This window comes from Orbicella faveolata, unplaced genomic scaffold (genome assembly GCF_042242905.1).
Source record: "Orbicella faveolata isolate gen_17 unplaced genomic scaffold, um_ofav_v1 contig_36, whole genome shotgun sequence".
NCBI classification, from domain to species: Eukaryota; Metazoa; Cnidaria; class Anthozoa; order Scleractinia; family Merulinidae; genus Orbicella; species Orbicella faveolata.
In genome coordinates this window covers 6,878,129-6,900,723 of record NW_028301565.1, presented here as the reverse complement: position 1 = coordinate 6,900,723, position 22,595 = coordinate 6,878,129, and the positions used below count along the sequence as shown (strand labels likewise).

The 22,595-nt window shown below is 40.1% G+C and overlaps 2 protein-coding genes across 2 annotated transcripts in view; one reads left to right on the top strand and one right to left on the bottom strand.

The window, feature by feature from the left end:
- Positions 1–1,671: 1,671 nt before the first annotated feature.
- LOC110063808 (parafibromin-like) lies at positions 1,672–13,354 on the top strand. The gene is made up of 21 exons (XM_020770805.2): positions 1,672–1,868; positions 2,003–2,096; positions 2,385–2,423; positions 3,077–3,107; positions 3,291–3,365; positions 3,494–3,549; positions 3,701–3,724; positions 4,590–4,651; positions 4,934–5,045; positions 5,252–5,356; positions 5,725–5,823; positions 6,300–6,372; positions 6,641–6,705; positions 7,297–7,375; positions 7,858–7,881; positions 9,024–9,111; positions 9,489–9,662; positions 10,196–10,284; positions 11,185–11,261; positions 11,366–11,430; positions 11,598–13,354. Exons 1-21 carry the CDS (start codon positions 1,738–1,740, stop codon positions 11,632–11,634), a joined length of 1,599 nt encoding a protein of 532 aa, XP_020626464.2. The 5' UTR covers positions 1,672–1,737; the 3' UTR covers positions 11,635–13,354.
- The window catches only part of LOC110063806 (ATP-dependent RNA helicase A-like), a 25,478-nt gene continuing 16,027 nt past the window's right edge, over positions 13,145–22,595 (bottom strand). Inside the window, exons 16-30 of the mRNA XM_020770803.2 lie at positions 21,971–22,069; positions 21,020–21,134; positions 20,472–20,569; positions 20,014–20,087; positions 19,297–19,449; positions 18,694–18,854; positions 18,031–18,142; positions 17,619–17,786; positions 17,309–17,396; positions 17,106–17,148; positions 16,794–16,849; positions 16,339–16,506; positions 15,662–15,777; positions 14,912–15,145; positions 13,145–14,162 (exon numbers count right to left, since the gene is read on the bottom strand). Of these exons, the coding sequence (XP_020626462.2) occupies positions 14,000–14,162; positions 14,912–15,145; positions 15,662–15,777; positions 16,339–16,506; positions 16,794–16,849; positions 17,106–17,148; positions 17,309–17,396; positions 17,619–17,786; positions 18,031–18,142; positions 18,694–18,854; positions 19,297–19,449; positions 20,014–20,087; positions 20,472–20,569; positions 21,020–21,134; positions 21,971–22,069 (1,848 nt within the window). The 3' untranslated portion in view covers positions 13,145–13,999. The remainder of the gene's footprint in view (positions 14,163–14,911; positions 15,146–15,661; positions 15,778–16,338; positions 16,507–16,793; positions 16,850–17,105; positions 17,149–17,308; positions 17,397–17,618; positions 17,787–18,030; positions 18,143–18,693; positions 18,855–19,296; positions 19,450–20,013; positions 20,088–20,471; positions 20,570–21,019; positions 21,135–21,970; positions 22,070–22,595) is intronic.

The window sequence follows — 22,595 nt, the reverse complement described above, 5'->3', positions numbered from 1 at the left end:
ACCGAGGTCAGTGAAACTCCAGAAATCCCAAGCTATGAATAAATGCCGGGTGTGAATATTTCTAGCAAGCCAGTTTTGACAATGCAAATGTTATGGGCATTTTTCTTCTTGGGTAGAAAGCCAATATAACAGCTGTGTCCATGGGGATACACATATCACTAGTTCATGAAATAATCAGTGATATGTGTATCCCTTATTATCCCGTGCACGCGTGCACGCGTTTTTAGTGGAATTATCGAGTTTCAAACTTCAGTGAACCCAAGCAGTGTAAAAACGTCGGGTGTTAATATTGCCTGCAGTTTTGACAAGGTTGATGCGCTATATTATAACAGTTGTGTTTCTGGGGATACACATATCACTGCGCCATGAAATAATTAGTGATATGTGTATCCCCTGCACGCGATTTCAGTTTAGATATTTAGACATTCGAGTTGCAAACTCCGCAAACCTCAACCTGGGTATAAACGTCGTAGCGAGTAAGCAGCCAGCACGTTTCGGTAATAATTGGCCATTTTCTTCGATCAGGTAGATAGCCAATCTAACGGCTGTGTTTAGGGGATACACACTGAGATCACTGCGCCATGAAATAATTAGTGATATGCGTATCCGCTGTTCGAAGTTTTAGTCAGATATACAATCGAGTCGGTTGGAACTCAAGAAATCCTAATCTGCTCCGTTGGGCGCGAATTCATTTCTGGTTTCTTCTACTCTTTACAGCGCTCGTCGGAACCTCGCAATCGAGTCGCCATTTTGTTCGTTGAATGCCCAGGCGCGTATCAGTGTTTTGTGTATCCCCACAGGGGATACACATATCACTAGTGATATGTGTGCGGGGATACACATATCACGGGGATACACATATCACTGTGACACCGGCTGTCGCTTGTCTCCGCCGAAAGTAACGTCTGCGAACCCGAGCCAGGAAACGATTTCTGTGACGTAATGACTTTTGTTTCTCCTTGGCCAATCAGATTCCATGATGGAATAAAACTCGAGTGCTCCTCGCAGTGAATACCTCACGCGGTAGTTATGGGACTACTTGAGCTAAACTGTGATTGGCTTAAAATTCCTACGTCACAGAAATCGTTTCCTGGCTCAGGTTCGCAGACGTTATTTTCGGCGAAGACAAGCGACAGCCGGAAATACGTCTGCGTTCGCAGGCTAGGGGGGAGGGGTAACGCCCAGAAAAATTCTGTGGGGGTGTACGACCCGCTTCCCAAAACCCTTACCCTTACCAAAATCTACGATATTCCCTACCCTATTTATGACCTGACCAAAGATTCGAAACCCTGTTTATGACCTGACCGTTAACTCAAAACCCTGTTTCAGACCTGCGTTATAGTTAGTTCCCTGGTTCAGACCAATGTTAAATTACCGTAAACATAATTTGTGAAGGACTTTTGCTGATTTTCTTTTCGATAATAATGAAAAGTTGGCTTCTTCTGAAAAACATACCCATATCAAAGCTAGACGGCAAAAACCATACCCTATTTATGATCAAAATGGCCAAAATCAGCTAAAATCGATACCCTTTTTATGACCAAAACGGCTGAAAAACCATACCCTTTGGGGCCGCACATACCTATATGGCCCATGTAAGGGAGTACCCACTCCCGGGCTGCCGGGGGGAAAAGGTCAGAGGTACATGCGGTACATACCAGTAAGCGCAACCTTTGCAACCACTACTTTGCGCTCAGCAGCCGCGCCTTCGAGGTCTTCGAAAAGTGAGTGACGAACATGGCGGACCCATTGTCGCTTCTGCGTCAGTACAACATAAACAAGAAAGAGATCATAGAAAGAGCAGATGAAGTTATATTTGACGAGTTCTCATTTCCAAGAACAGCAAAGACGAATTATGTCATTTTCAAGTGAGTAAATTTTTGTGTGTTTTTTTTCTGATAGTTTCCGACTCAGACCCGTCGACTTCGTTTTGCATTGCCCTCCGCTGAAGTTTTGATTTGTTTTGCTATATGTGTTTAAGCCTCTCGGTTGTTTTTTTCAGATCCCAGCCGAAAGAATACTATACTTTGGAGTCACTGTTGTTCCTGCTGAAGAATGTGCATTTATCACATCCAATTTATGTCCAGCGTGCTGCGGTGAGCTGATGAATAATAATTTCTCGTTGTTAATAAACGAACCTCAAACTCCAGCAGGTTCAATACCGTCCCAACATTGTTGTGATTTAGTGATATCATGTCAATTTAGAATTACCAGCCTACTTTTATCAGAGCAAAAGCATTCAGTTTGTTTTTGTGGTCTTTAGAAAGTGATAATGTTTCTAAACAATTCGATAAATAGAATATTTAAGTTTATGATAAACACTTGCCTCTTTAATAACCAGAGTCATCTTGTCCTTACGTTCTTTTTGTCTATTATGTCGTCAGGGAACAAAAATCCCAGTGGTGAGATATCCAGACAGAAAGGTTGGTACAATCATATAAAAGTTTAACTGTGGGTAAATGTAGTTTAGGCTAAGTAAAAATATCAAGACAGCTACTGGCCAGCATTTTCTTTCTCACTAGACATGGGGTGGTTGGGGTGGTTGCGAGATAGTGTTGCAGGGGTCCCTGTGGTCATGCCATTTCACTCCTACTTCCCTAATAGTTTTGGCGTGGGATGAATAGGGAAGGGAATAACAGAAAGTGCGACTAAAAAAACCTGGTTGATCATGTTTCTCTTTGCAAGTCATTTGTCAAATCCAGTGACAATGTTGAAGACCTGACAACTAGGCAGTGTGGCTGGAATATTTTTCTGATGGTTTTGAATGTGCCTGGTGTTGAATGCTACCTGTGGAAATTTTTTTCCATATAATTTTTACAAAAGGAGAGGACTTCGATGTTCCCTTATGTGACCAGGCATTCCTAGTTAGTGTGTCAGGCCAGACTAAGCATTCACCGATAAAAACTGTACCTTATAACTGTACCATTACAAGCTATTTCATTATTATCAAGGGGGAAAATCTTGCATATTTACCCTAAAAAAGTATATTTCCTTTTATTACGAGGCTGGGAGAACTGTCTTATAAATGGATGATGACATTGAATTAAAAATTTAACTTCCTATGCATTTGTTTCAGGGATTGCTTAGCTATCTCAATGGCGAGGCAGGTAAATATTTTAGTGAATGTTTATCACATCTTTTTTTCAAATGAAATCAAACTTTAATATTTCACACTATTTGGTTAATAAAAGAGTGTAATAAAATACAAAGAGGATATTGCCCAGTGAAAAGAGACAACATCCAATCTGGTGATTTCTCACTCACTGCTTGTTTGTTTTGATTTTTATCAGATACTTCAAGTAGTATTGACAAGAGTGTCCCACTGGAGATGCCTAACCAGCGCTCAGCTGCTGCTCAAGCACAAGGTATTTGGTGAATTATTTGTTTCTATACATTGCAATTCTTCTATTATATTCCCGAGATTTTTAACACTTAGACTGTAGATTTTCATTCTTATGGCTAGTGACTAATTGATTTATTTTATAAATGATAGCAAAAAGACCTGGAGATGACTCTGTAGGTGGCGAGTTTAAGAAGCCAAGAGTAGAGGTCAGTGATGCAACTAAATGACCCAATCACCCTTTGCATGTGATGTACACTTGCAGATCTGTTATACAGTAGGTGAATACTGTTCTAAGTCCTATCAGTACAATATTTAACTAACTGTTTCTCTGACTTATATTCACTTTGTATTTTACAGACTGAGCAGTTGCGGCTGGACAAGGTATGTTGCAATAATCTTTAATATTTCATTAATTCAACTTTTTAATCCCCCCTCTCATTCCCTCCAAATTAATGCTTATGGTCAATAACAAAGCCTAAAATACTATTGATAATGATCTTCTCTCAGCACCTTTCCTTTGAGGTGAATGAAGAAAATGTCTCCATATCACAGCTACATGGTTACCTCAGTGAAACCCTTAAGGTCATTCCCCAGTATTGCATTGCGCATCCGTACTGCGCATAATTTCACGCGTGATTAGCGCATGCGCATTAAAAAATGGCGCCTTTTTCTTTACGGCTAGACCTCACCATAGAGGTAAATCGTCATTTTCTCGCAAACGAGTATGGTGACATATCATTTTTTTCTGTTGTTTTGAATTGAGTAATAAATTTCTCTGTTTAAAATAAATATTGACCAATTCTCAGTGTAGAACAAAAAACAATCGTCCGAAACGTGAATTTAGCAAGCAATCGTGACTACAATCATGGTGCTATTATAAGGATTTATATGGGTATAAACAAGGTGCTGTTGCTACTAAACGAACATGGGGACCCCTCATTTTTGTTTCAAAATTTAATTTCCTATAATATAAACAATCAACAGGCAAAGTTTCACAAAAATCTCAGTGCAGATTCTATTTCAGTGGAATGACCTTAAGTTACCCTCTCTCCATTTTACCACATTTTTGACAGTGAGACAACAGTTAGCACAAGACACTCATAAGAAATCAAACTTATGATTTCAAATTTTTCTTTAGCTTGACCTACTGGTAGTCTTCTTTCAATCATTAAGTAATAATTGAGTAATAATTAAGTCTTCTTCAGTAGTTAAAAACTCTTAAATTTGTTTTCCTTTCCATTCTTAGAAAAGGTTGGAGGCTCGACTTGAAGGACACAAGGAAGGAACTGTTACCACTGAACAGATCAGGTAAACTTATTTTGCATTTAGAGTCAGACAGATTAAAACAAAAATGTTATACTCTCCACACTATAGTTAAAATGTGTAGAATATATTTACTTTGAAGTATCCAGAAAAATGAACTCAGTGTTAGAGGCAAGATATTTCAAGATATTTTTACTTGACATTTATTGGCTTCTAATTTTTGCACATAATTATATGCTTAATTTTTATTTTATCATTTTTCATGTCATCAAATTTTTGTAATTTTGCAGTAAAACACTCGTGTCTATATCATAAAAATCTTAACAGATCCTTGAGTGATGCTATGTCAGTTGAGAAGATTGCAGCCATCAAAGCCAAGCGTCTGGCAAAGAAAAGGACCACCATTAAAGTGGATGATGACTTGGAAGCAGGAGTTTTGGTAAGAAGCAGGCATAAGGATTTGAGGAGTATGTGCATGTGCTTGTACATGTGCACACTTGCATGTGAATAGCATGCCTAAGTCTGGTTATGGAGGAAGATGCATGTACCCACATGGTTGTCATGTAAAAGTTTTCAACCATACATGTAGACCATTTGTTCTGCTCATTAGATACATTGGATTGTGGTTTTCCTTTATTTTTATAGGAACAACGGTTTTTTGTGGATGCGGAAGTTGATGTGACCAGGGACATAGTTAGTCGTGAACGCCCTTTACGCACAAGAACATCTGTCTTGCAAAGTTCTGGCAAGGTTTGTGATCAAGGACAGGTTTAAGGTTGTTATATTGGATCTATTTCAAATTGATCACAGTGGCTTTTGAGAGACTCTTAAAGGAGCTGTGTCAAGTTCCAGACGGGAAAGCGGATTCAAGCAATCTGAAATAGACCTTTCAAGTAGAAGTCCCAAGTTGTTTAAAATCCTTCACTTCGTCTTGTAGTCATTTAGTGTTTCAAAAATGAATAGTCAGTATGAGTTTTCAGAAATGTGCACTTACATGTTGAATATTTGGACTCAATTTAGTAATGTCTAACGCAATTGTAATTTTCAGCACATTCCCACCCATGGTCTGAGTTTATATTGTCTAAACAGCACCTAACATTGGGGAATTATATTTTCAGCAATTCTTGAAGAATGTGTTGGCCATTCTTCAGTCTGTGAAGGCACAGGAGGAAGGAAAGGTCAAACAGTTACAGAATCAGGATCCGTTTGCTACCCCTGTAAGGAGACTACTGTTCTCTTGTGCATCTTATTTAACTGTAGTAATAATCTTGATTTACAGTACATAAAGTGTGCTATCCAATAACTTATTTATGTTTTGTAAGAACATGAAGTCTTATATCTGCCAACGGAAGATCTAACTGTTTTTGTTGTTATCATCATCGTTATCGCTATCATTGTCATCCTCCTCCTCCCCCCTCTTCCATCATCAATTCTTGAACTGGGAAATAGGGCCTTGCAAACTCTCTTGTGAAGTTTCTTGGTCCTTTGCACAAACCACAACATCACACCAGCCTTGCAAACCAAACTCCACACTTCTCTCATCTACTGTTCTTTCCCACTTCTCTTTTGGTCTGCCTCTCCAACGTTTACTTGCCCTCAGCTGTCATAAGTTTTTCTTAGCATGCTTGAATTCTTATCAATGGCAGTAGCATGTTGTTTTACAACCCTTGTGCTTTTGTTTGCTTTGAAACAGGAGATCAGAAAGAAACCAGCAACTCCAGTTCCATACAACAGATATGATCAGGAAAGATTTAGAGGAAAAGAAGGTGCAATGTTGTAATGTCAGCTAAACAATTCATAACATAAATATGTAGAGCTCAATGTTTTCTTTTGATTGATGTAGAAGTTTTCCAGGTCATGTATTTTTCTTATAGATGCAAGTAAGCAATTGCAGCTATTGATCAATCAACAGTCACAAGAACAAATGTTTGTCAGAACTCCTTTCTGGAAGAAAGCTTACAAGGAACAGACTACTTTTCTCTTTAAGGAAACAGACTTGGTGTTATTAATTTTATAAATTTGCTTTATCAACAGAAACTGAGGGCTTTAAAATTGACACAATGGGAACATATCATGGTCTCAGTTTGGAATCTGTGAAGGTACAGTAGTTTATAGTATGTGAGCATTAGTGAAATTTGACACCACATGCATACGTGTATACCAATTTGTCATGATAATGAACTTAATTTGAAGGCATTTGTGTCGCATTTTCTCCTTTTGTCCCCGAGACTTAAGTTGGTCATCTGAGACAGAACATACCTTGGGTATGTGATTGTTGAACTTTCACATAACTATTTTGGTGGTGCTCATAATGTTTTCAGTTGGAGTTGCAGTTTCTGTCAACAAGCCAAACAACACAATATACAATGTGAAGTTGAAGCCCTGATTTTTTCAGGCTTCTTCTTTCCAATTGCTTAAATTGGAAAAATTTACTGCGATGATCATTCTTCACTTACAATATACAATATATGATCTGTATGCATCTGGCATGACAACTTTTAAGCAACTTTTTTTTATTTTGAAAGATCTTTCCCTATTTTATTAATACTATTTAAGTATTCCTATAAGAAGAATTGAGTGCCAGAAACAGAACTTGGTCCCCTGACTGCTTAGTCTTTTTGTGTACACGGAATTACATGAAGCAGTGATTAGAAGCTTTCTCACAAGTCTGTTGCTTTATCTACGTACAGGAGGGTGTCCAGAAACCAGCAAAGAGAGTGTTACCCAGTCCTTCCCCTCATACACAGCCAAACAAGTTGCCTAGGCCTGGTGAGTACTGGGAACCGCTCACAACAGGACTTTTGTACTTAGCATAGCTGCTCTTAGCAGTTACATTTGCACTGATAATTTAATACCACAGACAGAAACTATTGTTGGTTTCATAAACAGAAACTATTGTTGTCTCTGGTTAGCTCTGCAATTTAGTATGGTTCACTAGGATGAAAGCTGACCTCCATTTTAATCTAGGGTACTTATTTTGTGTCTGATAAGGTTATATGGAGAAGATTTTGTTTAAAATACTTTGCTCCACGTGTTTGTTTCATTCCGATATTAAGCAATTATCAAAATATTGTATTTATTACATGGTAGTTTGAGAGATTGGGCCATTTTGTTTTGTTGGTATTTTTTTCATTAATTGTTTTAAGCGGAAGTATCACGGTACGTCAGGGTGTGGTTTGAGGCAGTTTTCACGTGAACATTAGCCAATTAACCATTGTTGTACTAATGAAATTTTCTTTTTTTTTTTTCAGTCCCTCAAAAGCCTGCTAAAAGAGGTAAGAATATACATGTATAGAACCAGACGTTTACAATAGTATACAGTGTTTCCGCCAGAGTGTGCCATTGCGGGAATCCCGCGTTACAATTAGAGATGGCCCCCAGAAAAACGAAAAAAGGGCCAATTTGGCTCTTTCCTTTTACAAGACTGCAGGCTTAACACAGGCATAATAATTTAAAAGCCATCCCAGTGCTGGAAATTGTGATCAATACGGTTGCCAATGCAATAAGCATTTCATCCTCGGTGACCAAACATTCTGGTTTAGTCGCCATAATACGGCATAATGGCGACTACATTTCTCTGTGTTGATGATCAATAACGGTTATTTTGTCACACATTATGTCCCTCTAGAAAATCGTATTCTAAAACATTCAACATAAGAAAAGAAGTCAATCTGTCCTTTTGCTTTGCTGTACTGATTCTCTCATATCGGAAAACTTTCAAATGGCTGACCAAGTTTGAAATCTCCCTATAATGCATTGCAAACCCTTGATCATTGACTACGCCATGTAGGCCTAAGGATTGTTCTCTTGTAATGCACGGATCCTTCATACTAGTATCTGATTCAAAAGAAACTTTATTGAGTAGAAACCCTTCAAAAAGCACTACTATTAAATTTTATCATAGATCCTAATAAACTGCTTTATTTTCCTTGGTACTCTGATGCATTTTTTCCTTCTGTAGCTTTCAGTTTATTGGCCCCTTTCCTAAAAAATTGGCCCCTAAAAAGATCTTCAGGTGCCACTTTGGCCCTCAAGTAAAATTTTCTGGCTGAAACACTGGTACAAGTATTATAAACCTCTGATAGAACAGAACTGTGGAAACTTTTAAAACTTATTTTATTCCCATATCAGATACCGGTATGTGTTGTGCTCTTCAAGTCTGTTGCCTAGTTGGTACAGCTGGTTAGGTAAAGGCTCACATTCCAGCAACGAATCTGACTGTGTTTTCTTTTTGTGGGAGAAAGAAAGCGGCAACCTTTGCAAGTTTTTGGACTTTAAAGTGGCATCGGACGACAATGCAAATAGAGGCGAATCTATGTACAGCTTAAGTTATCCTTTCAAATTTTGACAAAGTTTAAATCCTCCTGTAGTGTTGTCTGTGGATCCAGTTCCTTAGTGGTATTGTCTTTTTTTCCAGAATCACGTACTCCCATCATCATTATACCTGCTGGTGCAACATCGCTCATAACACTTTACAATGCTCAGGATCTTCTCCAAGATTTCAAGTAAGTGCTGCAAAATAAAAGCTTAGTAATGGCACGTAGTTTTAACTAGAGTTGTTTTCATTGTTAGTATTTGCTCGAAGTTGTGCACTTGCCTGTTCAGGCATTTTGTGACACGTCCAGCTGCACCGCAGGGTAAGTGTTGTTATGAGGAGGACTATGAGAAGGGATGTTATAGAACAAGTCGACCCGATAACCTTCGTGCGTTCGAGAACGCTCGTGAACGTTTCTGATTGGTTGATAAGTATCGTTACTGTTCGGGTGTATTGACGAGGATGCAGCACTCTTCCTTCAACTTAGTATTATTGTTATTATTAGTAGCAATAAACAAGTAACTTGTTATTGTAGCTTGGTTTTGAACTTCTTTCTTTACTTGAAAGATTCATCAGTTCTGACGAGAAAAAGGCCCAAGGCGCCAGGCGTGAAAACGAGGTGCTTATTCAGCGAAGGAAAGAAATCACTCAGGCCCAGGCTGCACCGGGAGCAACACCAACCACAGTCACTGTACCTTACAGAGTGATTGACAACCCGGCCCGCCTTCAACCCAATGACTGGTGCGTTTTGTTGGCTTATTGAAGAAACGAGCCTTCGCTGAATATTTATTTTTCGTCACATTATTGCTGTACGGAGTTGTCTTGAAATTTAAAAATATTTATAGTTTAATAAGCTGGAATGAAAATAACCAATGAAGTTACAAGGATGGTCACGATTGGGCAAAATTGAGCCGGATTATGAACTCATGACATTAACTGGTCACATTCTTGAAAATATTGACTACATGTACGTTTTAAAAATTCACAAATGAAACTGTGACGTAAAGCAGTCAAACGTCTAATTATTAAGCTCTGTTTCGTCCACTTTTGCCAGTCTGGACTCAAATATACTTTCTTTTATTTCATATGCGTATGTGAACGTATTTTCACAGCGGAGGAAATCTGAAACATGCCCCTGGTGCGGGGTGGGATCATAGCAACAACTGTTGAAAGATCTCTATGTTGTGGAAATGGGAAATTTACTTGAGTCCCTCTTGAGTGAGTGAAGTGTTTTTCTTTGTCACCTTTGGTCAATAACAAATTCTACTTGACAGGAATCGTGTGGTAGCAGTGTTTGTTCAAGGCCCTGCTTGGCAGTTCAAAGGTTGGCCTTACAGCTCTCCCGTTGACATTTTCATCAAAAGTAAGTTTAAAATGTCTGATATATATTATACTGTGAACAGCCCTTTTGGTAAATTTCTTGGCTAATGGGTTTTGCAGTATAACAATTGTCTCCACGTGAACGCGAATAGACCTCAAAACGTAAACTGAGGTCCTGTGAATTCTCAAAGTTCGTTTTCCGTTTTTGGCAGATGGACATCGTGTCGATCTAAGAAGTAGTCTAGTGGCAAGTCGAACTCAGTGACGTAGTACACGTAAAATACCAAATTTTTAGCTCAGCAACACGATGGGAAACATAAGGAAATATCGAGACGAATACTTAGCTCTTATTAACCGAGCAGGAGGTCTGTATCGGAGAATCTTGACCGAGGTCGTGAGTACAGACCGAACGCAGTGAGGTCTGTACAATACACCGAGGTTAAGATTCTCCCATACAGACCGACTAAGCTTGGTTAATAAGATGTTTATTATATGGCACTAGGGAACGAGAACAATTCAATTCGTTTAATGTACCTGGTTTGTACTAGCTGACAGTTTGCTTGCGAACGGCGATGAGCCGAACTCAATTCTGCGAAAGTTTGCTCGTTCTCTTTATTTTTTTTTTTCTCATCAGGCTTTTTGGCACTTCCATAAATAAATATTGTTAGAAGAAAATAGTCAATATTTTCGCATTTTAGTTTGGACCCCTTTCCCCGCAAAATGTAACCGGTCTAGATGCCGGTTTCACTATCGATTTCAGTCAATCAAATTCGTGAATTCGGTAGTTCCCAGTCCGTGTGAGACAAAGCCATATAGTAATAACATACATCTATTTTTTTGTAACTGTAGAGTATAGAATGTGCGACGACTTAAGTGCGCAGATGTGTTCGAACATTGCCATTATCTTTACGTTAAAATATGTTTTGTCTTTGATGTTTTGCAGCGAAGGGCTTTTATCTGAAGTACGACGAGATGAAGACAGACCCTAACGTTCAGAAGTGGGACGTTCAAGTTTTAACTGTAAGCTATGCTACTGACAGTAGTTGACTTGTCACTGTCGTTGGCCCTTTTTTAACGGACGGGGCTATTCAAATAACCCGTTCTGTGATGCCTTTTACTTCCAGATCAGTCGAAATAAAAGACATCTGGATAAAGCTTCCATCATCAGATTCTGGGAAATTCTTGACAAGTAAGTGTTGGCTCACTCTTGCGGTCAAAGTTAATGGCTGTCGAGGATCTGTGATCTGTTTGCTGTTATTTTCCTTCCCAAAATTTGAGTTCCCTTATATTTTCTTTAAATTCACCATGTCCTCTGTGTGGTACAAACTAAAAATTTAATTTTTTTTTTCTTGACAGATTTATGACCAAGAACAAGCCACACTTGCGCTTCTAAACTTGAAGATATCTTTACAGTTTAAGCTACTGGACTGTTTACGCACTCCGATTCAGAACATTCTTATCTCGTCTGCAGTGAACAGCGGCTAATCTCCATTGGGTCCGTGGAAGTTACAAAGACAAAGAATTTTCTAAAAATTTCCACTTGAAATAATTGAAAAAATGAACGCTACTAAGGGAAAATACTGATTATGAGCTTTCACTTGAATGGCTGCATTTTTGCGGGCCTCAACGCGACTCCTCAGTTGAAGTAACTTTACGTTGCTTTAGTACATCAAAGAAACTGCGGATTCATCGGTTCCTTTAAGGCACCATGATCGAGGGTCGTAGGCATTGATCCTGATCCTGACCATCCCACAGGAACGCGCCTTCTGCGTTTTACTCTAATGGAAAAGGGTTAAAATTCATTACTATCTATAGGCAGCCTACATTAGGTACTTTTCACTGACATGCTTTCAAAAGTAATACATATTTGTACATTAATACGTCCACTTGCGTCTTAGCTTCCGCATGAGAGCCTGTTACGTGATTAGTCTCTCGTTAGTAGGCATATTTTGAAACAGTAAAATTCTACCTCGAGAGGACGAAGGACCAAAATAAGCGAAATTGAAGCAAGAGTTGGAAGAGTGTCTCTAAGCTTCCCTAAGTCTCTAAGCTTCGCCATCGAGTAATATTTTCTTTGAATATAAAATGCGCCTAGAGAAGTATTGTTTATCCCTTTTGAGTTACACTTGATTTGCGAAAATCCTTTTTTTTTCTGCCACGTGGTGGAAATCTTTAAAAGGAACCTCCGCTCTATTTATATTTTAAATTCCTGGAAACCTTCATTTACTCATTGAAGAACGCAATCGTCTTAACCTTGGTCCGAAAATTACAGCGGACAACAGTTGAAAGACGGCAACACTTGTTGGCGTTACACGTACTCTAGTTTACAAATACAATGAGATACGCGTTGTAATTGCATTTGCCTGAAATCCAATTCAAGTAGCTGTCCAATTCATTTTAAATTGCACAACACATTTATTCGGGCAAAGTTGATGGACGTTTTATAGATGAATACGAATATTGGGTAACTGATAAACACTAGGACATTTGTGACCCAGCTGTAGTTAGTGACTGTTTAGCCACGAAGTTACCTCGTTATGAAAAACGTTGGTAGTGATCCATAGCTCAGAGACCATTAGCGAGGTGTACAAATTGAATAACGTTAAATGGATAAATGAGTTAAAGAGCCCTTGTCGTGAGTTATGTAACTACGAACAGATATTTCAGCTTCGCGCGAATGTCAAGTGCGAACTTAGCCCTGGTGACCAGAGAGAGAGAGAGAGTGCGAGGGAATAACATGGTGTCATCATTTGGCTTCGACTTCCAGAGTTATCAGTTTTCATTTTTCCTGCAATATTAATTTTTTAAACCACAATGGCTTTTAGAAATAATAGCCCTACAAAGAAGAAGAAAACGAACTCTAGAAGGCCTCTGGTATTTGAAGTCAAATAACATCATGAAAATTGTCTATTTGCCATGACCAAGTCTGTGATGTTTATTTCCTGGGACGACATGCGCTAGAGGCGATTGTTATGGTAGCGTCTGAGAGGTAGTATTGACTAGTTCCCTTGGAAAGTTTCGGGTGAACAGTATTTCTTGATAGCAACATTGTAAATATTCAGTTAAACCTAAGTATGTGTACTCTACAAACAGAATAAACATTTTTGCTACCATTTGACCGACTCATGCTAACCTAGAGTCGTGTGTAAAGGGGATCGATGTTCTCCAAGGTGGCGTAAAATAATGGAGGCCGCTTAAAACGTGCATGGAAAATGAAATAGCAGTATAGCTCATATAGGGAGGTTTAAGCCGAACGGCTCGACAACGTCCGGCCAAATAAACCAACGGCAACTTCTTCGTGGATAACGCCGGACAACTTACACTTGCTGACGGTATAAAGAGGGAAACAGCCACGAAACAACAAAAGCTCGTTTCGTCAATCTACTTTACACAAGGTTCTAGGATTGCAGAAATTTCAGTGACAGATATGAAGGTAGTCAGAGTGAATCCGGCTATAAGCTTTAAGAAATTGTCTTTCATAAGAATGGAAATACTCGTTCGTAATACCCGGGTTTAACCCTTTGAGTATCCAAACGGGACACCTCGGTAAGTGATTAACTGCTTTGTTCTCCTGCTCTCTATTATCTTGTAATGTCGAAGGAGAAGTTAACTACTGATCTCCTCGGGGCTGCGAGAAATGTAAATCCTCTTCAAAACGGCCTTTCAATCCGCCTAACTAAGAGTGAAGAACTAAGACACCAGCTTGAGGAGTGTGGCTAAGCTCGTTATCCAGCAATTCAGGTATCTCGGACAGGGCTCTAATACTGTCCACCGCGAAACCCACGAAATCCTCCCCGAGGGGGTCCCCCTCGGAATCCACCGCCGCGGAATCCGCCCCCTCGATTGTTTCCACGGTAATGTCTGGGGCCTTGGTAGCCACGTCTGGGAGGGGGCCCACCACGCCCTCCTCTGTGCATCAGCCTAGAAAAGACACAATAGAGCGAGTTATATGACGTACAAGTAGGAAGTACAGAGATCGTACAACGGTGGCAGCACAGTTTGGTCCGGGAAGGAGCAAGGGCCCCTATATTCCCGAACAGTCCACGCAACGATGGACAGTGGAATCTCGATTTTTCGAAGCTCCAAGGGAAACTAAAATTGTTTTGAAAAACCGGGTAGTTCGAGAGATCGGCCTACCCTCAGTCGAACACTGTAATGTTACCGCAAACGACTTCTAGTTCGAGTTATCAGGAGGTTCGAACAAAGTTAAAAAGCGCGGGTTCGAGAAATCGAAATTCCACCGTACATGTTAGACACAATAATAATAACCGAAGAACACAGACGCTGATGAATCGAGCGTAAGATAACAAATCATCAACGGAAGTTAATTTGTATTTCGACTCTTGCCCGGTAGTATTTTCAAGTTCAGCAAAGAACTATTTATACCCAGCGATGGACTAGCATCCCATCCAGGGTGGAATAGAAATACTCCTAGTCGCTTCATGCTACAGAAACCGAACAGAAACCGAAGATACGAGCCGGCCTAATAGGCAACTGGACTCCATTGCAGACTTCACTTAAAGAGATACTACAGTCGTGACTACTTGGCGTGAACTACCAATATTAATGTTAAACGTACAAAAACATTTGACCACTTTTATGTCATGTTAGCGTACCTTACCTAAGTTGTACAGGGTACAAGTAAGAAAGAAGCCAACAGTTCCACTCACCCTGGGAGAGGTCGTCCCCGTGGCGGAAATTGGTTTCCACCACCACGGTTGACACCAAAACTTCCAGCATTAGCCCGCGAGAGTGACTTGATAACATTCAATATTCTTTCATCTGCGTGAGTTGGTTCGGCTATCGTGGATGGAGTGGTAGCAGCGCGAACAAGCAGGTAATCCAGCGCCTGGCGCAGAGCTACTATCATGGCGGCTTGATGGTGAGGAAAACGGAACTGCAACCTGAGAGGAAAAGATCAAGGTGAGAGAGAAGCGAAAGTTAGAGATATTCCTGGAGAGAAGGCTGTTGAGCGAAAATATCCTTAATATCGCTAGTCAATAGTTAGCCAGCCACCAAAAAGCCACATTTTCAAGGAATCCGAGCGAAGCTACCATTATTTTAGTTTTCTTACTGCAATTTATTTCCATTTTCTCCATCCTTAGTCATACAGTCCAACCTCCACTAAAGGCCCCCTCTCTTGTAGCTACCACAGCCAGAACATTTCGTCCCCACCGTACACCGTGCACCACACTAAAACGACCAGTTAATTCCTCCACAACTTGGCTGTTCTACAAAGGTTAAAAACTGTATTCACATTTCAATTGTTTCTCATCTTTTGCCCAGTACTGTTACACAATTTCAACCACTGTTGTCTGGATTCCGATGGTGCTGGTAGGTTTTCAAACTGCTCACGATAAAAAATCACTCTAAAGATGATAGTGCTCCTTTCACCCATACGAACGCGAGAGTTTGCTTACCAGTCATCCATTCTGACGACTCCATTCTCGGATTCCACTTTACTCTGACTAAACATGAGCAGCTGGAGAGGGTTGACCATGGTCATCTGTTTACACGACACAGCGCGAGTACGAATCTGATTCAAAAGAACAACATAGATCATACAAGATGTAATTAAGGTCATTCCACTGAAATAGAACCTGCACTGAGATTTTTGTGAAACTTTGCCTATTGATTGTCTATATTATAGGAACTTAAATTCTGAAATAAAAACGAGGGTTCCCCATGTTCGTTTAGGAGCAACAGCACCTTGTTTATACCCATATAAATCCTTATAATAGCACCATGATTGTAGTCACGATTGCTTGCTAAATTCACGTTTCCGACGATTGCTTTTTGTTCTACTCTGAGAATTGGTCCATATTTATTTTACACAGAGAAATTTATTACCCAATTCAAAACAACAGAAAAAAAAATGATAGGTCACCATACTCGTTTGCGAGAAAATGACGATTTACCTCTATGGCGAGGTCCAGCTGTAAAGAAAAGGCCGCCATTTTTTAATGCGCGCGCGCTAATCACGCGTGAAATTATACGCAGTAAGGATGCGCAATGCAATACTGGAGAATGACCTTAAAGTGAAGAAACGACCGGATAAACTTTGGAGTGACCCGCAAGTGTACTGAAGGTCGCTTACCTTTTCTCCGAACACGAAAAAAGGAGTAGGAAAAGTCTGCTCTCTGTTAGAACAGTTCACGGAAGACTTGTGGATCAGCGCAGCCTTGCCTTCTGTTGTCAGCACCTTCCGTTTCTCTCGGTGAACACAAACATTGGGGTACATACCCAGGCACAGCAGAGCTACCACCTGAAAAGAAACAACCAGGTTACTACTAAGCCAAATGTTAGTTCCCTTTCGTTTAGGTGGGTGTCAAACAAGCTTCTCGTGACGATCACAAAGACAGCAGCGAAAGAGAATTGCATTTGCGGAGTGTCAGACTAACAGACTTGGGGCTCTAGTCTTTGTAAACTCACCCGAAACGCCGTCTCGAATGTTATTTCCGACTGGTTTATTCTAAATTCCTCTAACACATTATTTATACTGGTCGTTAACTGGGTATGCCATTCCATGAACTATAAATCAGAGGTTCATACCATATCCAGCTTGGAGTCAGGACCACTGTAGTTGAATGGCTGAGGATGCATGCATTCTGTCAAGAATACAAACTACAGGTTAGTATTAAAGCCACCTCCACGACGAAAGAAAGTCAACTTGAGCTTTTAGCTGCATTTGCGTACAATTAATTAATCGTGAGTGCAATGAGAACAGAAAAACTTTGAACACCAAAATTTTTCGTAGAATGTTATTTTGTTTCGAGGGAAAACCAATCAGATGTGACATGAACAAACAGCAAACCCGGTCAGTGATCTAACAAAAAGCACAAAATTTGCCTTTTCTACACTTACCATCTGGAAAGCCAGCATTGCAGAGAAGATCTTTAAGCTGAAGCTGTTGAAAAAAATCCATTCATTTGGTAAATAGTCAGTGGGTAGGACCATACGCAAGCGTCACAGGAATTTGTGCGATATAGAGTGTACGAACGTTGAAGCTGGGATTGATGGCACGTGTGGTAGCCTGTACACGAATGGTATGACTGAAGCCCTCTTACCTTGGCCTCTGATGTCATGCGCAGAGTTGACATGTTTAACTGATGACTCTCGCAAAAGTGATACTCTGCAGATTCGTCTTCCACTGACCTGCAACAAGAAAACAAAGCTACATAATGCGCCGAACTGACGGCAAATAAGATTCCAAAAGTTTGGCCATGCAGACATGCAATGAGGCACTTCCACTTTAGAGGGCGCAATGTCCATCTTCTCCGCGGGCCGTGCAGAAATGGCAAATTCTTTGAACGTCTGTTCCACTGTACAACATGAGCTTATTGGTAAATGTTTTTGAATACAATTTCTTCAGCTTACCTGGCATCTTCCCAAGCCTGGTACGCACTGAGTAACGCAATGTGGTCACTGTGACGCGAGCCAGCAAACTGTTTGTGTACCCAGCCCAGTCTCCTGCGGTCAGATGGTGTTTCAAACGGTTCAGGGAAACTGGTGCTTGCAGCTATAGTACACATGGCGTCACCACAGCTGAGGGGTGAATAACGAAAAATACATCAAGATACAAGCAAAGCCTGGTTTTTATTAGCGACACAATTATGAGCCCCAGCACAAGAATTCATCTGAAACGTGGAATGCAAAACAAACTCAAAATGCTTAGATACTTAATACTTACGGCAAGTGAAAACTACTATTTGGGGAAAACTGTTATGTAAATAAGCAAAAGAAAGTGTGGCACATGAACACTTGAAGCACCATTCAAATTTATACTCACTAAAATATACATCCCAGAATGATCATCTTGCCAAGTCGTGGTTCAATAGGTAACTTGGCCAATAGATAGCCAAGGGGTGTCAGGTTTAAGTTTCTATCCAAAGCTTCCATATCTATGGACCAAGGAAAGCGAAATTTAAAGTCATTTTTTTAAAAAAAACTTTCAAAATTGCCTTCATATAACCCCCCCCCCCTCCCCCAATAAAATTACAATTTACTAAGAAAGAAAAACACTTCATAGGTAATAATAAACTACAGTGGAACAAGGATGGTTAGGATTGGTGAAGATTGAGACGGATTGCGAAAGACAATTTTATTTTTTGTCAACATGCGTCATCCGAACCGTAGCTTCTGTAATGGGCAGCATAGCATATTTATCAACATCTCATTAACTACAAGACAATAAGCTAAGTTTTTACCTCGCGTGATCTGTCCACAGACCGTCTATTTTGTCTTGAGTTCGTCGAGATCGCACGCTCAGGGAGATATTCACACAGCGCGTTGGATTAACGCGCTAAAACTCAAGGGAGTGGGGCTGGGGAGAAATTTTGTTTTCGCCTGCTTCTCTCGCGCTCCGCAGTAAAAGACAAAGAAACGTCTGTGGACAGACTATACCTCGCCTATCGAAAAGTGTTTATTACCAACAAGAAAGGTTCCTCCTTACCTTTCAAGAGCGCAACTGATTCTGCTACAGCATCCAGAGGAGGAGGTTCAATGGCTTTGTTCAAGAACTCTCCAATGTCTCCAAGTTTGAGAAGCTTGATGGTCAGAGCTAATTCATGAAGAGGTGTACGCAGGATCTCAGGTGTGGCGTGCTCAGCAAGTCTGTGGCAAATAAAAACTGATTACGAAGGTGTTTCCAGTTGTCTTTCCTAGTGTTTCTTAAAGGCATTCTGGTTTCGTTACCTACAAATACTCGTCACAAAACCTCAAAAGAGACTGAATACTTCAGAAAGGATAGCCAAACGGCCAAACACCAAACTACTTGAAAATAGCAATAGGCAAATCGAAATAAAATAGAAGACTTAAAACTGGATTGCAAAATCGCAATTAGTGTGACCATCTAGGTGTAAAAGGTGGCGGTGATCTGTGCTTACGCAGAACAACAAAGAATACCACTGTGTTTCTAAAATTTTGTATAATTTTCCTCGACATCTTTCCTTCGGTAATCAGATTGAATTTGTCATAACAAAGTACAAAGAAGGCAGGAATTATCAACAAAGTAGTCACTCTTTACTTCCTTATCCCCAGTTTCCGGCCAACTAACCTTGAAGCACGCGTTCTACTGCACAGGTGAAAAGCAAACCCAGGCCTTACTCTGCCCGCGCGACCACGCCTCTGTTCCATGTTAGTCCTGGACGCCCAGACAGTGGCGTAATTTGTCATGTTGTTGTGTGATGTGAATAACTTCACTTTAGCTCTGACAACGAAAACAACGAAAAAACTCCATTAGTGTCACATTGTCAGTGCCGTTGCTACAAGAAGTAAAATGGTTTTACTAAAGGTTGAAAGATGATAAATGATGGGCGACGGAAGACAAATGACAGACGAGAGACGGTATATCAGATTCAGACGACGCCCTCCAGAAGGAAAACTAAAATTACGCTTGTTATTTGCTCCAATGACATTTTTCTATTTTAAACCATCCGCATTATGGGTTCAATAATGGTAGTTAGATGGCATTTCTGTTAAGCTTCCCTTTGGGATTGCCCATTAACACCACGTACTCAGAGAAGCAAGTGCCGGTCACCGCGAATCTCCGTTGGAGTGCAAGTAAAGTTACCGATTTCAAAAATCCAGTCAAACATCAGCCTGACGAGCACTCGAAGGTTTTTATTTCATCGCTGTTCGGACAGTTGCTTACTAACTACGAGACGAGAACAACATTTTTAATTTCTGTGGCGAATAAACGTTGCTTGCTGTTTCTAAATTATGGACATTTAAGTCAGTTTAATTAGCTAACCATGCTAAACTAGCGACTTACTTGCAGGAATCAATGACAAATACAACATCATCAATGGTGATGCTTGTCTCAGCAATGTTGGTGGAAAGAATGATCTGAAAGACACCGCAACAAACTTCATTAGTTAGCTAACGCCAGACTTAAATGTCCCACACTACCAGAGCTTATCATCCCAGCTTCAATTGCATGAAGCGACCTGGGGTATTGCTACTGGATGAGATGCTAGTCCAAAGCAGGCCACCACCAACCCCCACCTCCAGCACACTATCAGGTTCCCCTGACAATTTATACCTGTGGATGGCGAGAGCCACTGCGAGAGTCGAGTTTCTCACACAAGAACACAACACAATGAACCCCTGCCAGTGCTCAAACCTGACTCGCTTGATCACTGGAACCATTAAGCCACCACGCCTACCACTAGTGCCATAATCCTGCATGAAAAGCGGATCCGCTTCCCAGACTTTGCATCTGATAATTACCTTTGTAACTCCTTCTGGTACAGGCTCAAACACTCTCCGCTGATCTTCTCTTGGGATTTGTGAATGCAGAGGAAGTAGACGATACTTACTACTGATACCTGAAAGGACGGAGAAATTACAACATCAGAAGGGAAACAAGGCTTCTAGTACCCATTGTGGTCGAAGATAAGTCCTTCTCTCACTAAACTGATATTCTGTCAGCTATAGTGGAATGTGCAAAATGTGTCAGGTATTGTTAAACGTTTCTCTTAGACAACACTTTTGTAACATAAACAGACAAAAATTACTTTATTTCCCCCCTGGATGTGATGAAAGTCAAATCCAAAAATGCTTTATACCTGCAGAAGAAATAGCAAAACTTATTTTGTGGAAAAAAATCGACTTTTCTTTGGCGGAAAAAAACCTATATTTTTTAAAACTGTAACGAATGCATTTAGAACTTTTTAGTAAACAATATATGACCTGCTGGTGATTTTCTTTCTTCTCAACACCCTACTATCTGACAGTCTATTAAGGAGGAATAAGACGTGGATCACTCTTGGTCTTACCAAATTGTGGATGCATCTTCAGGTGCTTGTGCAATGCAAATATTAAATTCCATCCAGGAAGAAAAATGAGCACAGCTCCAGGGATGTTCAGGCCAGACATGTAGTTCAGTAGAGCCTGCATGTTCAATAACAGTATCGAAACACAATTTACTTCAGATCCACATTGTCGAGTTCCCTCTTTATAGGAGGTATAACTAACAGATCTACCACGTTTTCCCTCTAGCCTTACTGTGAAGTTTCACCGCAAACTTTTTAAACTATTTTATATACGGTATCAGCGTGTTTCTTGAGATGTTAGCCTGTGTGGAGACGTCTTCTGTTTCCTTTAACGCGGAAAAAGTGGAGAGAAACATTAAGACGGAATCCACCAGAAGTTTGAGTGACAAGTTGACAAAACCTAGTACCAAGATTATATACATCGTATTGGAAACTTCTGTACGACTGTTTTAAATATCTGCTAAAAAAATCATTTCTAGCAACATCAAACGTCGAAAACGAATGTTGAACTTCGTATGAAACACTTGAAAGTACTGGTGAAATGAAACTGATGATGAAATTTTGCCCGTGTTTACACAAGTTCTCCGAACTTTGAAATTTATTTTCTCTTGTTTCCATAGGAAATTGTTTTCGGTGTTATTTCTGGCAATTATTTGTTTAAAAATGACTGTAAAATACTTAACATTATTCTAGTACCAGATTTTTGTCCACTTGAACCTGAAATTGCTCGATTTTCTATCGGATTACGTCTTAACTGTCAATTAAGCATGATGCACTACCCCGAAGAATCTGCAAACAACCAGATGGCAACCAATGGAGATTTGATGGAGCAACGTCTAAAAGCAATACTCTGGTTGTATATGTACTCTTCAACTACAAATCTACTAGGCAAGGAATTAAAACCGCATTGTCAACACACAGAACTATTTCTATTCATTGTACAAACACAATTACCTCAACAAGCTCAAAAGACATTTCTTTTTCACTCAGTTGTGCCAGAGCATTCTTTGTTTGGAACGAGTAGTCATCACTGCATATTAAGTTACAGTTCTCCTAAGGAAAACCAGAAAAACGTGCTGTATTGGGTTGTGTGTGACAAAAACAACCTTATTTTTTTGTCCTAAAAATAATATTGAAATTATTTATACAGAAAGAAAAAAAATTAAGCAGAGCACTACATGTAGCTGCCTGAATTGAATTCATCCATGACCAATATCTCAAAGTGAGTTGAGTCATCTCCAATCACTATCTATCGACGAGTCGTCTTGGCAAAAGCCATGTCGTGAAATTCATGAAGCTACCCTCAACAGAAGTTGACATACCCTCCAGAAAGTCTGACTACAATGAATCACCGGAATTCTAATCGTGAATGGTCATACCGCGTTAAAGAATTGTGGGGCGGGGGAGGGGGTTGAAATGTCGTCGAGTCGCCACCAATAACACAAGCCGTTCTTCAAAAACTTCTTGAAGATTTGAGTCAACTCGACTAATGATACGTTTTAGCGAAACTCGTGTGCAGACAAAAGAAAACTACGCATGCAAACAAAACAAGAACCCATGCAATGTATGTACCTCGTTC